Source organism: Eretmochelys imbricata, chromosome 10 (assembly GCF_965152235.1).
Source record: "Eretmochelys imbricata isolate rEreImb1 chromosome 10, rEreImb1.hap1, whole genome shotgun sequence".
In the NCBI taxonomy this organism is placed as follows: domain Eukaryota; kingdom Metazoa; phylum Chordata; order Testudines; family Cheloniidae; genus Eretmochelys; species Eretmochelys imbricata.
Window position 1 is genome coordinate 11,818,105 of NC_135581.1, and position 17,478 is coordinate 11,835,582.

Below are 17,478 nucleotides of genomic sequence, written 5' to 3' on the forward strand. Positions count from 1 at the left end.
CTTTGCCTGTCTACAGTGTAGGGGTTTACACTGGAGACCTGTCACTGATGGCTGAAATCCCTAGAGTAGACACAGCCTTAATCTGTAGGTTTACAGGCTCATCTTTCTTGGTTCCCCTCCCTTCCCCTCTTACGCTGCCACTGGAATGAATTTAGATCTTCAGTGTCTCTGAACCTGCCACATATGTGCATCTGGAAGATTTCTGTCTCTCTTGATTTCTCTGCACTGCTCCTTGCTCCCACTAAATCTTGGAAGTGATGCTATTCCCCATCCCTCCTGGGTTCTCTGCCTCATTCCCTTCCAAGCTGGGAGATTCAGATGGCTTAATTTGTTCAATTTTTGCCAGAGATACAGTTTACTTCTGGCACCATGTAATATGTGTGACACCTAGGAGTTCTGGTAAAAGACTGTTTATCTCCTGGCCTTAGTTACAAGACATGAGCCAGGGTTTCAAAAGATTATATCCCTGTCAAATGGCAGGGGTTCATGTCTACTCAGTCTAGTGAGTACTGTTATGGAATCACCACTAAGTGATAGAGGAGGTAGTGGAAAGGAGAGGATAATTGGTTTGTATGAAGGCAAATTCCCCTTGTCAATTATAATTCCCCTGTCATATCTTTTTTCTGTTTATTCCCACCCCAGCCCAGGACTTTCTAGGTAGACAGTGGGGAAAGAGAATCAGCATTTCTTGTGAATTGGATCAGAGTCCCAGAGGCTGAAGCCTGGTTTCTGCAGATTGGAAATTAGAGAACTGAATAGCAAATGACCCATCAAGCTAGAGGAAAAGTAGTCTTTGCTATTAAATCTGTTTTCCTTCAGATTATGGGAGCAAGTGAAGTTGGCTCTCCACCATTTACTCACATCTGTTACCCTGTGACTCTTCAGCATGCAGCACTGGAAATAGGTGCAAAGCCTTTAACTCCAAAAACAAATGCTTACTAGACGTGTTAAAAATTGTCTCTCTTCTCTTCAAGCTCAGGTATGTGAACTAGCCTGACGTGTTCCATCCAGCAGAGGGCAGTGCTGCTCAGTGTATCAAAACCTCTGTGCAGGCTCAAAGATTCATTTTCTGTCTCTTTTTTTAGTCAGGAATTGAAATTCCTTTACTTGCTTGAGTTTTAAAAAGTAAACCAAGTAGAATCTGCAGTCTTTGGCTATCTTGAACGTTTAATCGGTTTGGCAACACTGTCAAGTAAATTCTAGGTCTTGAGACTGTTTCTGGTATAAAGTCAGTATACACCATCTACTTCCACTGTGGTATAAGACGACTCTCTTTATAGTATGCACTTTCCTATAGCATACGTGCTCATTGGCCATCTAAATGGAAGGACCTGTTCTGTGGCATTTGGTATGGGCAGAGATAATTGCAATGCACTTTTTGGCAAACGCTCTTCTCAAGCGGGGAAACTTAACTAGCTTAGGATAGGAAATGTGGTCTCTTAAACCCTTAAGGCGTGATATGGTGTGATGGGGCTGATGCCCTCTTCATTGGAAGGGGGCGGATTAGAGAGCAGCAGGGACTTGAGTCCGAATAAATACAACTGGCTGTGTGTGCTTGACAATATACAAACCTGTGATAGTTCAGCTGTTGTAATGGACTGTGGCAGCCTCAGCCTATAGCAACAATCTTGTCTGCCTTTCTGTCATTATTTTTATATGGTCATGCCTGGGACTTAATTGTTCAGCCACTGGCATGTCTCTGTTCGTTAACTCTTTCCATTATTGTTTTGTTTAGGACCCCTGATGATCTCTCAAGGCAGATTGTTGCCCTGCAACAGAGGGAGCTTGTGCTGAAAGAGCAGAACTCTACCATCACAAACAGGTAGGTGCTGCCAACAAAGAATGTTGTGTTGCAGGAATTTGTTACTTTTAATACAAGTAAAGAGAAAATAAAAGGCTGCAGTCCCAGATACTTTTTGTACTTGCTGCTCTTCATTTTGTCCTACTGCCTCCCAGAAATCTTCTGTATCGTTATTATCTGTACTATGCTGGTGGTGAAGGTTACATTTGTGATTGTGACTTAAAGGAACACCATAGATTTTTTGGAAAGGTCTTGGGGATTGGAGATGTAGAAATGTGTGGAGCACTTTTATCCATGCTTACTTCCGAGGCTGAAATGATTTCAGGGTGCAAATGGAATGTGAGCTGGTTTCCCGACCCTTTTCACTTTTAAAAGTGATATTAAAGCTAAACAGACTAGTCCCCTGAATGTAGAGGAAGATTAAAAATCCTTGGGTCCGTGTGACTTTGATTAGGCTAGTAGAAAAGAGCACTTCAAAGACTTGGAAATTTGACTTGACAGGTGATGGGAGAAGACTTGGAATTTCTGGCTTCAGCTAGTGGCATTCTGATAGTAGGCTACTCTTAGACATTCAGAGGAGCCTGGGTTACTGCACCTTCGGCCCTCTTGCTGAATTTGGGGTTGGGAGTGTTTTTTGCAAGCTAATTTGTTGCCATGATATAGCTGGTATAAAATTATCCAGACTCTGCCACCATAACTGGACTCTATAGTCACTGTGGTATTTTACACTGGTGTGGGAACGAGGGAGATATAATCAGTGCATCTGCTGCATTTTGCAACAAGTTGTCTTGTGCGCTAATCACTGTTAGACCTCTGATTTAAGTTTGGTTTAGTCCAGGTTCTAAGTGACAATGTTCAGAGTTTGAACTGTAGAGCTCCCAGAAGATCCAACACTGCTTCTTGCACCTGAATACGTAGAACTGGTTTGAGGGGAACATGTCAATTCTGCTTTTTTTGGTTACCGAGTCTGGTCAAACCAGGTTGGCCTGAGGACCAATATCCTGGAATTTCTGCAGGAAATACTTTAAGATCTGGTTCCTTGAAGTAACTCTCAGTTTGACTCCCTATCTGGATAGCTCATCTACATCAAAAGGTATGAATTGTATATTTTGCTTCAGACGCCCAGAAAAAGGAGAGGTTATGTTTTTTGTTTTGTTTAACCTTTCCTGGAGATATGGCATGAAGGGAAGGAGTTTGCTTTAACTTTGGAATTGCAGAAGTTGTTGTCTTGATCCTGGCATCCCAAGCAGACTTAACCTATGAGAAATATACCTCATTCAGTAGTGGGCCTGCGATGACTTCTTATAATTGATTGAACTCTTCTGTTGGGATTATGACTTATTTTGTAAGGAGCCACAATCATGGACCAGGACCTGATTGATCTAGACACTGTACAAACACAGAATAAAAATATGGTCCATTTCCCAAAGAGCTTACAAACTAAGTAATGACTGAGTCCTTTGTTCTTGGACCCTCTCCAGAGACCTGCTGACTATACCGTTACTGCTACAGCCAAGATTAGAAAAGTATATTTTGATGCAGTACAACCTTTAAAGTTACTATACTTCGGTGTTTCGTAAGGGGACTGAGTTTGTTTGTCACGCTGTATCTGTTTACTTCGCAGGCTGAGATGATTATAGGTGGCAATATTATTAACCATGGCTGCTCGTTGCAAGAAGGAAATGTGATTCTGCTGTAGAGTGTGCTCTCGCCCTCAACCCATGTGCACTCTCTCTCCTGTTTCCCAAGCCATGGCATTTCCTTGAATCTACGTGTCTGTCCTTGTTAGAAGCAATACCACAACAAGTATCTAAAAGGTTTTTTGGGTTTGTGGCTTTCTGCGTTGTCAAGGTGTTGGCTGACATGTCCAAGCAACAGCAATGTACAACATTTCCACTTTCAGCATAAACATGTTGAAAACACAGCAGTCAAATATTCTGTAGTTCAGCAGTGGTTAAACATCCTCTGTTAATCTCAGGCCACTTTCACTAACATGCCTCCTGAAGTGTCTGGTAGATTCTGGTTCAGGGGATGATCGTTGTCTGTGCCCTCCCTTACTAATGACATGCAGGATTCAAGCAGGGCAATAAAAGCTTTGTATAAATACTCTTTAAGTGCTACTGAAACTGTTTAGCTAGTTGTTAAAATTGTTAGCCCAGGGTAAAATCCCCTGGATGCAGCCAGATAAATTGGTTCATGGTTTGTCGTCAAGAGGCTTAAAGGGGAAAACCAGTTTGATATCTTTTAAAAAACAAAAACAAATGACCAAAATAAAAAATAAAAGTGGTGGTGGTAATGTTTAACAGTTATTGATTTTGGAGGCTGCTGCTCACCGCCTGCCAGAAAAAATGATTTTGTTAATGAATTTATTAATTGCCAGGAGGAATCTTTTTGTTGAGAAAACAGCCCGTTGGAAGTGCCTGTTCATGCTGGTCACAACTGGATCAATTTAACTTAAAAACAAAAACATGATCAAAATTACTTTTTGATTTTCAAAGGCGCCTTCAAATGAAACAGGCAGTAAAAACTGGCTCATATTAAAACTTTTAAAATCTTCTAAGACGCAATCCTGTGAGTTCAGTTTCTAAAACTGACAAGTTCTCCTTTCTTCTGTCTAATATTTTATTCTGTCTTAAAGTATAGGCAATCAGGTACATTCTAAAATCTTCCATTACAGATTATTTGAAAGTTCCCAGGAGAGAATCTTGAGTCTCTGACAGTAAAGTGCTTTTAAAGAAAGTAAATATGATTTTTCTTTTTTCCTTGAACCATATCCAGCATCAGCTGATTTATCTATTCTTTTATTTGTTTCCTGTAGTGTCCAAAATGAGCCTCTGTAATACAATGGCCTAGTGTGTGTGATCATGACTCCCTCTAGTGGTTGGTCCCAACAATTATACAGCCTTCTACTATCTCACAACTAAAGTAAAAAAGAAAAGGAGTACTTGTGGCACCTTAGAGACTAAAAATTTATTAGAGCATAAGCTTTCATGAGCTACAGCTCACTTCATCGGATGCATACTACTACTAAAGTAATTCTCCTTTTAGGTTTAGTGGTAGGGTCTTGGGCTTTTGGTACTGAAGGTCATAGGGTTGAGCCTGCTGACAGATGTGTTACCTGCATATGTATGGGCCTATGCACTGCGAAAACATAAAGGAAGGCAGGGTCCCTGCTCCAAAGAGCTTTGATGAGTTTTCTCAATAGTTGCTAAGAGAATGATTTTAGAATCTCTACTACCTGGATACTTAGAATCATAGAATATCAGGGTTGGAAGGGAGCTCAGGAGGTCATCTAGTCCAACCCCCTGCTCAAAAGCAGGACCCGTCCCCAATTAAATCATCCCAGCCAGGGCTTTTGTCAAGCCTGACCTTAAAAACTTCTAAGGAAGGAGATTCCACCACCTCCCTAGGCAACGCATTCCAGTGTTTCACCACCCTCCTAGTGAAAAAGTTTTTCCTAATATCCAACCTAAACCTCCCCCACTGCAACTTGAGACCATTACTCCTTGTCCTGTCCTCTTCCACCACTGAGAATAGTCTAGAACCATCCTCTCTGGAGCCACCTCTCAGGTAGTTGAAAGCAGCTATCAAATCCCCCCCTCATTCTTCTCTTCTGCAGACTAAACAATCCCAGTTCCCTCAGCCTCTCCTTATAAGTCAGGTGTTCCAGACCCCTAATCATTTTTGTTGCCCTTCGCTGGACTCTTTCCAATTTATCCACATCCTTCTTGTAGTGTGGGGCCCAAAACTGGACACAGTACTCCAGATGAGGCCTCACCAATGTCGAATAGAAGGGGACGATCACGTCCCTCGATCTGCTCGCTATGCCCCTACTTATACATCCCAAAATGCCATTGGCCTTCTTGGCAACAAGGGCACACTGCTGACTCATATCCAGCTTCTCGTCCACTGTCACCCCTAGGTCCTTTTCCGCAGAACTGCTGCCTAGCCATTCGGTCCCTAGTCTGTAGCTGTGCATTGGGTTCTTCCATCCTAAGTGCAGGACCCTGCACTTATCCTTCTTGAACCTCATCAGATTTCTTTTGGCCCAATCCTCCAATTTGTCTAGGTCCCTCTGTATCCTATCCCTGCCCTCCAGCGTATCTACCACTCCTCCCAGTTTAGTATCATCCGCAAATTTGCTGAGAGTGCAATCCACACCATCCTCCAGATCATTTATGAAGATATTGAACAAAACCGGCCCCAGGACCGACCCCTGGGGCACTCCACTTGACACCGGCTGCCAACTAGACATGGAGCCATTGATCACTACCCGTTGAGCCCGACAATCTAGCCAACTTTCTACCCACCTTATAGTGCATTCATCCAGCCCGTACTTCTTTAACTTGCTGACAAGAATAATGTGGGAGACAGTGTCAAAAGCTTTGCTAAAGTCAAGATACAATACATCCACTGCTTTCTCTTCATCCACAGAACCAGTAATCTCATCATAGAAGGCGATTAGATTAGTCAGGCATGATCTTCCCTTGGTGAATCCATGCAGACTGTTCCTGATCACTTTCCTCTCATGTAAGCGCTTCAGGATTGATTCTTTGAGGACCTGCTCCATGATTTTTCCGGGGACTGAAGTGAGGCTCACTGGCCTGTAGTTCCCAGGATCCTCCTCCTTCCCTTTTTTAAAGATTGGCACTACAGTCATCCGGGACTTCCCCCGTTCGCCACGAGTTTTCAAAGATGATGGCTTACTTAGGAAAATCATGACCAGGAGTCAGCATTTTAATCTCTTTTTGGGTAGTGTAGCAGGAAGTCACTTATAAGCCCAATTTCCATATTGTTATGGTGAGAGACCTGATGGCTGACAGAAGAGGGTTAAGTGTAAGGTGAGGTTAGTGATATTACCTGCTCGTGGACTTATTCCTCATTAGTGTGTCTCTTTTGCTCTTTAGTATCAGTGGTGTAAGAAAGGGCTTTAATAATTAACTGATCAGCAACATCCCACTTCCAGGATGGCAGTACTCTCCAAACGATTTTTACTGCATATTCATTAGGTCTGGATATGTTTGGTGAAGGTGCTGTTAGTGGTGGTTGAGTTTTATGGAATGGCTTGTGTGAGCTTTTGCAATACTGGTATCATTTTCCTGATCCTCATAGTACAATTTTTACTGGTATTTTATTTTGATTGGGGGAACCTCCTCCCACATTTCCTGTATTCTGATTATTGTAGACATTTTTTCAATCTGTTATTCATCCTGCAGTCTAACAAACAGCCCCCAGTTTCCTTAATGGAGAAGATCTGATTGCTAATGTAGTTGAGTATGAGCAGGACTGGGCTTCAGAAAACAAACCAGGCATGGAAATGATGGAACGGGGGTAATTTGCGACACACAATCACATCTTTCCTGCAGAACTGGAGAGCAGATTTAGCTCTCTGTGGAGTCTGTTTTTGTTCAGTTTGTCCTGGGAGATCTAGAAAGAGGAGTCTGGAGAGGAGGGGAGAAGACATGGGTAAAATGTGTACACAACAGCATATTGCATCTGTGAGGAATGAACAGACAAAACCAATTTCACTTAACACTTCCCTTGAATTTCTATCCCTCTAGTTGTATAGTGCTCCTGTGGTGCCAGTGTTTCCATTATTAAAAAAATAATAAAAGGCCATTGTACCATAAAAGGTTACATTATCGTAACATTACAGCTCTGGCTTAGCGTTGATTTTTCTGGCTGTTGGGAGTGTAGGCACAGCCAGTGCTTAGTGTTACTTGTATGTCAGTATTTCAGGGAACTGTAGAGAATAGGTGATGATGCAAATCATATATATGACACTACCTAAGCAAACTGGGGCACTTGAGACACAACCATAGGCCAGAATTTCCTGATCTGTAAATTTAAGTCAATTTCTTTTGACTGTGGGTTGGTTTTTTGCTTGTGTCTGAATTGTATGGAGTCTCTCGGAGGTTGCTAACATTTGCTAGGTAGGAGAGGAAAATTCCTCCTATAGTGCTGGTGAGGAGGAGGAGAGGGTCGCTGCCACTCTTCCACTGGGCACATTAACTGCAGCAAAAAAACTACTTCAGCACTGCTGATTAATGTAGCAGAAAGTGCCATTAATAGCGCATGATGGAATCTCACTGCTGTTTTGGAGCGTGTTGCTGTGAGTTGTGTAAATAGAGTAAATTATACTTTAGGCGGCAGCAGCAGGAGGTATTGTGGAGCCTGGGTAACTGTAGAATAAAGATAACAATCCAAAGGCTTAGAGGAACAGAGGATAATGAAGACTGCTTTGGGATCACTTGGATAGCTTGATGAGATGTAGCCTATGAGAAATTGGCCTTACTTAGGAGGAGCACTGTGTAGATAATGAAAGAAACAAGTTTAATTACTAGGCCCATTTAGCTACTGTGATTAGCTCCTTCTCTTTTCTTTCGCTCCTTCTGAGTACAAAATTAATGTTCTAGAAACATGTCAGTCATGGCTGGCTTCCGCCGTAAGCATGTGCTGTGATGAGTTCCCACGCATGTCATCTCCAGGAGATGGAGAGAGAAAGATCTTAGACTTAATACTTCCTGCTGCTTGTACCTTACTCTTCTTAGTGAGTTCAGCCAACCATTAAACTTTTTCTACTCTGCTTGTCCCCAACCATATTTTTATAAACTCAATTGGTTGCTCACATGCTATGGTGATGAGTGTCAGAGAAATGCCAATAAATCTCCTCTTCATATGTTGCGCAGCAATCTTGTGTGTTTATAAACAAGTGTCAGGGCATGTGTTGCTGCAACCTTGATAAAAAGAAAGTGCTAGAAAAGAAGGTAGCCCAAGTAGCTAAGGAGATGAGTTGCTTTGGAGAAAAGCTCAGTACTTGAAAGCTCTGAGCATAAAGATTTGCAGACTCACTGTCCTCTTTGAATAGACCTGGTCATTGGCAGGTCTTAAGCCACAGACTTCAAATATTTTGCTGCAGGTTTGCCTTGGTCTCCTCTTTTCCTGGAACTGAAGGTTTCAGGTAGACATGCTGGTAGTGAGTTTAGAGAAGCCTTCCATTACGAGGTCTATCCTTCTATTGTTTGGATCTTTTAAATAGGAGTTTTACCTACTGTCCTCCTGATGTCAGACCTACTTCTTGGGAAATTATTTCTGCATATTTTTACTACAAGAGACTCATGAAGTGCTTTGTGGTCTGAGAATGGTTCACTGGGAAAGAGGTATGTGAACACTGACAAATGCATCAAATGTTCTTCTTTGAGTAGAAGCAGTTGTGTATTCCATGTAGGTGTGCGCACACCCAGCTCACCGGAGCAGGACAACTTTGCCTAGCAGTACCTGGAAGGGCAGTGCTCATGGCCTGCAGCCCTAGCCCTTCCCCTGGCCATATAAGGGCGGCACCAATTCGACCCCTTCAGTTCTTTCTCATTGCGCATGGATAGAGTCGGTGTGGTGTCTTCACCTCACACTTTTGGTCTCAATTTTCCTTGTTTGTAGTAGTAGAAGTAGTATCTTAGGTTTAGTTCAGTGTTAGTTTGCTGCTCTGTGTGATACCCTCACCAGGGTTCAAGCATTGTCCATCATATAAGGGTGCTGTGCCCAACAGTAACCCTCACATGAGATACTTGCTGTGTCTTGGCAAGGGATACATTAAAGAGTAGTGCCCCATCTGCAAGTCATTCAGAAAGAAGACTCAGGTGGCAAGAGACTTGGGAATAAAGCAGCACCTTCTAGAGCAGGCTATGAGGCCTGTTTTAGCACTGAGGCCCTCTTGTGATCAACAGTCGCCTTCAGATCTGGCAAGTGAACCCACTCCATACTCAGGTTCTGATGTTTCCCTGAAGATGAAGAGGGGTCGTTCCTCCTCCTGATGCGGTGAGAAAAAGGTCCCATAAAACAAGTTGGTACATTCCAGGGCTCAGGGAGACTCCTCCTCATCTTCTCAGAGAAGTGTTGTCCGGCATTGTACTCCCTCCGGCACATGGGATGGAGCAGGCCTGTCCAATTAGTCCCTGGTACTGTGACGAGACCAGCAAGAGCCCATAGTGTTGACTCCAGTTCTGGCCATGGGGCATCTGTTGAGTCCAGTACTGATGACATCGGCACCAGCACTAACCGTCTCTATGCTGGCAGCATACCAGGCGGCCTCAGGCCTGCTTTGCCTCTCAGTCCCAAACTCTCCACTGGTCCAGGAGTTCTCTGGTGCCATGGCTTTTACCGGGATAGATGCCAGGGGAACAGACTCTCCAGGCATGGTGTTTAATCCTTACTGGGCTGAGAAAACAGGCCAGTAGCCCAAGAAACTGAGCCACCGACTGCAGAAACCTAATGTTATGGTTGGATTCAGTTCAATAACAAGAGGTGACAAATAGCTAGGCTTACTCAACTTTATGAATTCTAGTTTATTAGTCAAAGATTAGAACAGCATGGCACAGAAAGGAACATCAATATGTTACCACTTCTCGGGAGATGATAGTACAGCTGGCCAGCTGACTCAGAATCTGAGCTGCACTCTACCTCTGTATATACTAGGGTTGAGGGTTTTCACCATTTCTGAGCATTAATTCTTATTATCTTCGACATGTTTTTCAAGATTCTTTACTAGGCTTGCATAGACCTTCAGTAAACATGACAAAGTTTGTAACCAGTTGATTATCTTGTTTTGACTGTTCCAGAAGTCAGCAAAACCTTAGAGACCTACTTCACAAGTTATAGCGTGGTGCAGGTCAACAAACGTCAACCAAATTTTGTCTTGTCCTTGTTCTGTGTCTGTACCTAAAACTGAAATTACAGTACTTTACATCTTTCCTTCATTAAACAGCTTAACCTAAGTAAAAAAGCATTTGGTGAAAAGCTGAACATGAATAAAATTAGTAGTTACACAAAAACATATGTGCTATATATAATATTGGCTAACACTGTAAACCTTCCAGAATTTCTCTTATCTGGTGTCATACATATTTGCAGACTACCGAAAGACTAGTGGGTTAAGTGCATTTCTCAACTCTGGTTGTATTCTCATGCTACATACAGAGCACTCATCATCCAGAGGTTACAGCACCTAACTGTAGTACAGTTTTAGAGTTTTATATAATTCAGCATTCTAAATCTTATTCACCATTGGCTACTTTTGTATACTGATTACATAACTTCTCATTTTTAATCACACTTATAGCTACAACAAACAAATTCCATTGTTTGATTAATACATTTTGCTTGTCAGCTGAATGCATCTATTTTCTATTAGTTAGCAAAACGCAGTTTACATTCATGGTTAATAATTCTGTTTGTGAGAGCTGTTTTCCTAATATATTCTGTTTACAAGAGCCAGCTCCACAAACCTTGATAAAGTCCATTCCTTATCTGGAAACTATCCCTTACAGCATTTAGCAATGTATATAGCTAAATCTTCACAAGCTGTGTATTTTCCATTTTGCCTTTGGCCTGGTTACAAACACCATGGTCCCTTGGATTAGTTCAGTCAAGACTAGTGTGTCTGTCTGAAAGTGTTCAGATGTGAGACTCCTGCCATATATGTCCAGAATTTTTTAAGCATGGCTAGAGCCTTAGGTCTGTGTCTCACTCCTTTTCCAGGTGAAGGCCAGACTCTTCACAGGATGGATTTTTCTTCTTGGCTCATGCTTACCATTGTGTTGGTTCTTCCATCTCTTTTCCTGGAAGTTCCCAGCAACGCCAGGAACAGAAATGCTGCCAGGGTCGTTGTTACAGCCCATTAAACTCATATGGCTTTATTTGAAACCTCCTTAAGACTGCTCTTTAGCGCGTCCTTTGAAAAGGAAGGAACATTAGAAGGAAGAATTGCTATATTATTTAGCCCATAGGCATCCTAAATCTGGAGTTGAGAAGTCATCAGATTCTTCAAGTTCATCTGAGCTTGTCTACTTAAGACAGATCTTTGATTCAGAAGAGGAACAGGATTCCCTTTTCAACATTTTTGTCACTTGAAGATGCCATCTTTAACTCTTCATCTTCCTTCTGGTTTCAGTGAGGACTTCCAAGAGATAGTGATGTATTTAGCTCAGCGTTTGGAGATTCTAGGTGCTGTCGTCTAACAAAAGCTTCACAAACTCTTGTCATTTTGGAGACGTGATATGGACTCTGCAACCAAGATTAAAATTTAATTTCAGCATCCTTCCCTGATGTCTTTGCTCCAGTAGCCAAGTCTATGGGTGGAAGATCTCCTAAAACAAATGTGAGGACAAAGCATCCAAGAATCTGAAATGCTGGGGAAGGTCTTTCTTCTCATCTGTTCTTTTCTGTGTGAATTGCTCGTTGGTCCAGCAGTGATGGCATGAACTACAACTTACATTTTTGGAATAAACTCTTCACTGTTGTGGATTTTCATTCTGACCCTTACAGGCATGCTGTGAAAGTGGATTCTTGGGGATCTAGGATTTGGCCAGATACACATGGTATGCAGACTACAATACCTCTGAAGCAACAGTGTGTTGTATTGCCTCTGCTCTTATGATCAGGAAGCATTCTTAACTTGGAACCTTCAAAATGTCTGAAGAACCAAAGTAAGGTGCTAAGAAGTCCACCAGTCACCTTGAGCAGATAGAAACCAGAATCAGTTTTTACGTGGAAGAGTAGGACATCTTTGTTTCATCTATTTCCTGTTCTTCCTCCTAAAGTACATATCAAATAGTGACTTTATTTCAAGAAATCTATTTTAAATGGAAAGTTCCTTTTAGGGGCCTGAGGAAAGGACCCTTCCTGCTTGAACATGCAGCTTCCTGTGAGGAAGATGATTCTGAAAATATGGCTGATTAAACGTTTTCCTTCCCAGAGTGCTCAGAAGACTTCTGCTCTGTTGGTGCACTAGCATCACATTTCTTCATGTCCTTCACAGGCTCCATTTGTGTAAATCAAATGTGTGTGATTTACTGATCTACTCTCTCAAAGAACCTGCTCTCTCTGGTTTTGTGTATGTATATCTTAAACAAACCAACCACTTCAACGAAAGCAAGGGGTAGGGAGGCTGCAAATTCCACAGGAAATGTTTTTGAGTAAGGCAGCAGGGATTCTTTTTAAACAACAGTGAGTGAATTGTAACAAGCTGGGAGCTGTCCATCTCCTCAAGTATTAAGTCAGATCCATGTCATAAACCATCATCCACTGTCTGTTTTCCTCACTTCCTTGGATGTCCCAGAGAACTTCCGTCTTGAATATAAATGGAGCCTGTCATACTTTCTCCCCTAATCTTCTTTAGGCTTGGACAGATGTTTAATTACAAGGAAAGGTCCTTTATTTAAAGGAGGAAAAAGTGCTGGCTTTTTGATAGTTTCTGTAAGTTATTTTGCTATCAGGAGAAGCGGTTGATGTGTCCTAGAGTCCATATGACAAGGACAGTCTCTCTTCCTCTTCCCCCCCCGCCCCCCCCGGTTTATATATAAAGGGCACACACTTTGGTGTGGTTTGTGTGTGGATGCACATTTATATAATACTAGACTAATGTATTATGTTCACAGCACTTCAGGGCAGTATTAAATACTTTCCAGCATGTTCTGCATGTATAGTTATAAAAAGACTCCAGTTTATATTAAGTTTTTCATAAACCCACCTGTTTTTAAAAAATATGCACAAAATAGCCACTGCAGGCCTGAAAATACTTGTCTCTTTAAGAAACGACCAGCCTACTGTTCTCTCAGCAAACACATTCAGATTGTCAGCTCTACGGGGCAGGGTTCTGTCATGGTATTTGTCTCTAAAGTGCCACGCTTAACGATCGTGCTGTAGAAATAATAAATTGTTGTTCATTTTTCATTTCCCCCTTGTCCTACACTGGTCCCTATTGGAAAGCAAGGAGGCAAAAAAGAACTGTTAAGGCCAGTATAAAGGCACTGATCTCCTTCCACCTCATTGGGTTTCCTTTGTCCTAGAATCATAGACATCAGCCCCAGATCATGGCTCATCATACTCATCTTCATTGTTTTCCACCCCCCCTTTTCTTCCCCCCTTGAGCTTGGTGAAAAGAATGTTCAGAAATCCTAAGGAAAACAACTGGGGCGGTGTGATAAATTTACCCTAATGATGAGTTTAACTGTAAGAAGAGAGTGAAAATTCATAAAATGTCACAGTAACTTATAATGACACATGTTGATGGGGAAGAGGTATGAAAGGGAGACAGACTGAATTAGTCCAAACCAAAAGGCCTACTGATATCATTCAAGGACTGTGTTAAGATCACGTCTTGTTAACAAGAACTGTGTGAGACTGCAAATCAATGAACCAAAATTGGTGTGTTGGAAATTAGGTCTAATTGGTGGACAAAATAATGAGGGGATGGGCTATTCCCCCCATCGCTTCCTTTTGGGGTCCTTTGAAAATGAGACTTTGGGGAGAAAAATTGGCTATGGCTACTGCAGCGAGCTTCACCATCATGCCTGCCACACTCACTGTTTCCTAGGATCCCGGGACTACTTCATCCTGAGAGATGTCCTGACCAGACTGGGCCTGAAAGAGGGACTCAGAAGACCTCACCATCTCTACTGACTCCAGCTGAATCCCAAACACCACTTAGTCTGGAGACTTTGCTCCTCTGCTGTCTCTTTCCCTTCTCTACCTTATTTCTTCTCTTTCCAGTTTCTCTCCTTTTTTTCCCTCTGTCTGAAAAGCATCTGTCTTAGCTAACCAGGACTGTGTATTTTGCAACATTACTATATACCAAACTCCGAACTTTGTTAAAAACTGCTTAATGTTAGGGAATTTCAGGGTCATGTTAACATCTTTGGCTGTTAGGGACCATATATTCCATCAAAATTAATACAACCACTTCTCCCCCACCCCAGTCATGATTGGGGCCCCATTGTGCTAGGCACTGTATAAGCACATGAAGACATAGAGGATCATGCCCTGAGGAGATGGTGCTAGGATATCTGAGTGTGGCCACTGTTGTATTAATTTAGATGGAATATATGGGCCAAAGGTGTTAACATAACTCGGTCACTGTCCAACGTTAAACAGTGTCAAGCAGGGGTTGGGGTTTGGTATACAGAGACCTTAGCCTGCTTAAAGTGGCAAACACACCATTAAGCGCTCTAGTTTCCAGGGAGGTCCTGCAGGGATTGGATTTTGGCCCTGTGTCATTTAACATTTTTATCAATGACCTGGAAGAAAACATAAAACCATCACTGATAAAGTTTGCAGATGATGCACAAATTGCAGGAGTGGTAAATAATGAAGAGGACTGGTCACTGAATCAGCAATCTAGGTTGCTTGGTAAATGGGGTGTAAGCAATATGTGTTTTAATATGGATAAATGTATACAAATAGGAACAAAGAATGGAGGCCATACTTAAACGATGGTGGAGTCTATCCTGGGAAGCAGTGATTCTGAAAAAGATTTGGGAGTCATGGTGGATAATCAGCTGAACAAGAGCTTCGTGTGCCACTGTGGCCAAAAGAGCTAATACGATCTTGGGATGCAAAAATGGGCATCTCAGGTTAAATCCAAGTAGGAATAAAGAGGTTATTTTAACTCTGTATTTGACACTCGTGTGACCACTGCTGGAATACTGTGTCCAGTTCTGGAGCTCACAATTCAAGGATGTTGATAAATTGGAAAGGGTTTGGAGAAGAGCGATGAGAATGATTAAAGGATTAGAAAACATGCTTTATAGTGATAAACTCGAGGAGCTCAACCTATTGAGTTTAAAGAGAAGGTTAAGGGGTGACTTGATTATACTTTGTAAGAACCTACATTGGAACAAATATTTAATAATAAGCTTTTCAGTTTAGCAGAGAAAGGTATAATGTGATCTGAGGGCTGGAAGTTGAAGCTAGAAAAATTCAGACTGGAAAATAAGATGTACGTTTTTAATGGTGAGAGTAATAAACCACTGGAACAATTTACCAGCGGTCATGGAGGATTTTCCATCACTGACAATTTTTAAATCAAGATCAAACGTTTTTCTAGAAGATCTGCTCTAGGAATTATTTTGGGGATGTTCTGTGGCCTGTGCGATGTACGCGATCAGCCTACAGTTTCCTTCTGGCCTTAATCTATGAATCTTTTAACCTTCCATTAAAGATACAGAAAAGAGGAAAAACAGTTAAATCATTTGAAATGTAAAGTATTAAATAAGGCTTTCATTTTAACAGCTCTTGTTCCTTTTCCTTTGAGCTGTAGAGAGCTTTTAGAAGAAAAAAAATCCCATGTTCGAAGTCTCATAGATGGTGGTAACTATTCTTTTTGGGGAAAAGAGGAAAAAAGTTACGAAGGACAGAATTGTTGCTGTTAAAGTCCGATCCCGTGTCCTAGAAGACGAAGAAAGATAAAAACACATCAGAAGAGAGAGGGGAACAGCAAAAATAAAAAATGCAGCTTCTGTCTCCAGTGTTGACTCTCACTTGCAACTACACACCTGCAGAAACAGAGGTTTGGCATGTTGTCTTATCAGCCACTCCGAAACCTGGCAAACTTGTACCAGCATCTAGTGTGTAGCGTGTTGCTTTTAGCTGCCTCTTTGGTCACAGGCTCACAGCAGTGTTGTAAAATATAAAGCCTTGGCCTGCTAAGCCAGACTCTTTTTAAACAGAAAAGGAGTACTTGTGGCACCTTAGAGACTAACCAATTTATTTGAGCATAAGCTTTCGTTAGCTACAGCTCACTTCATCGGATGCAGCTGTAGCTCACGAAAGCTTATGCTCAAATAAATTGGTTAGTCTCTAAGGTGCCACAAGTACTCCTTTTCTTTTTGCGAATACAGACTAACATGGCTGCTACTCTGAAACCTGTCTTTTTAAACAGATGGCAAAAGGAGAGAGAGAGAGGAAAGAGAATAAGATATGCAAGGAAAAGGACACACAAGATGGGAGGTGAGGGCGGGTGCAGGGGGAGAGTGGTAGTCTCTTAAACCAGATGGTGTTTGGGATTCAGCCAGAACGGGTGGAGGTGGTGGTGGTGTCATTTGAGTTTCCATTTCTTTGGCCTGGTCTGGTCAGGATATCTCTCAGAAACAGGACAGTGAAGGTGCAATGGTGGTATAGTGCATCCCATGGTCTCAGAAGATGGTGGAGGTGGCGGACGTGACAGTAAAGTATGTACCTTACCCGTCTCTCATTTTTGTCAGCCTGCATTCACATTCATCCATCTGTCCTCTCCCTGTCTTTTTTTATTTATTTATTTTAAGAGCCCCGAAAGCCAAACTCATTATTTTGTTAACCAACTTTGGTCCATTAATTTCTGGTCTCAGGCTTCTCTTGTTTAGTAGATATGAAATAAACACTGTTCTTGAGTTATATAAGTAGGCATTTTTGTTTGGACTAATTCAGTCTCTGTCCTTTTGCACCTTTTCCCATCAATGCTTGTTGTTGTAAGTTATTGTGACATTTTATGAACTTTCACTCACTTTTCACAATTGAGCTCACATTATATTTGTAGGCCCAATTATTACAACCGGGTGTCCTCTGGATGTTACTGTCATATAAATATTAAATAATAAAAGGGACTATACCTGATTCCAACAGTGTCTTGCGTTGTGCCAGCCACAGGGAAGTGGGGATAGGGCAACAATTCCCTTATGTTCCCTGCCCACTCTGAACTCTAGGATACAAATGTGGGGACCCGCATGAAAGACCCCCTAAGCTTATTTCTACTAGCTTAGGTTAAAAACTTCCCCAAGGCACAAATCTCTTTGTCCTTGGACTGAGCTATGCTGCCACCACCAAGTGATTTAACAAAGAACTAGGGGAAAGGACCACTTGGAATTTCT

The 17,478-nt window shown here is 42.0% G+C and overlaps 1 protein-coding gene across 3 annotated transcripts in view; it reads left to right on the top strand.

Moving 5' to 3' along the window:
* Positions 1 to 17,478, top strand: part of MAD1L1 (mitotic arrest deficient 1 like 1) — a 554,397-nt gene that overhangs the window by 52,698 nt on the left and 484,221 nt on the right. For all 3 annotated transcript variants that reach the window (XM_077827951.1, XM_077827953.1, XM_077827952.1), the window contains exon 10: positions 1,736 to 1,822. In XM_077827951.1, coding sequence (XP_077684077.1) covers positions 1,736 to 1,822 — 87 coding nt within the window. The remainder of the gene's footprint in view (positions 1 to 1,735; positions 1,823 to 17,478) is intronic.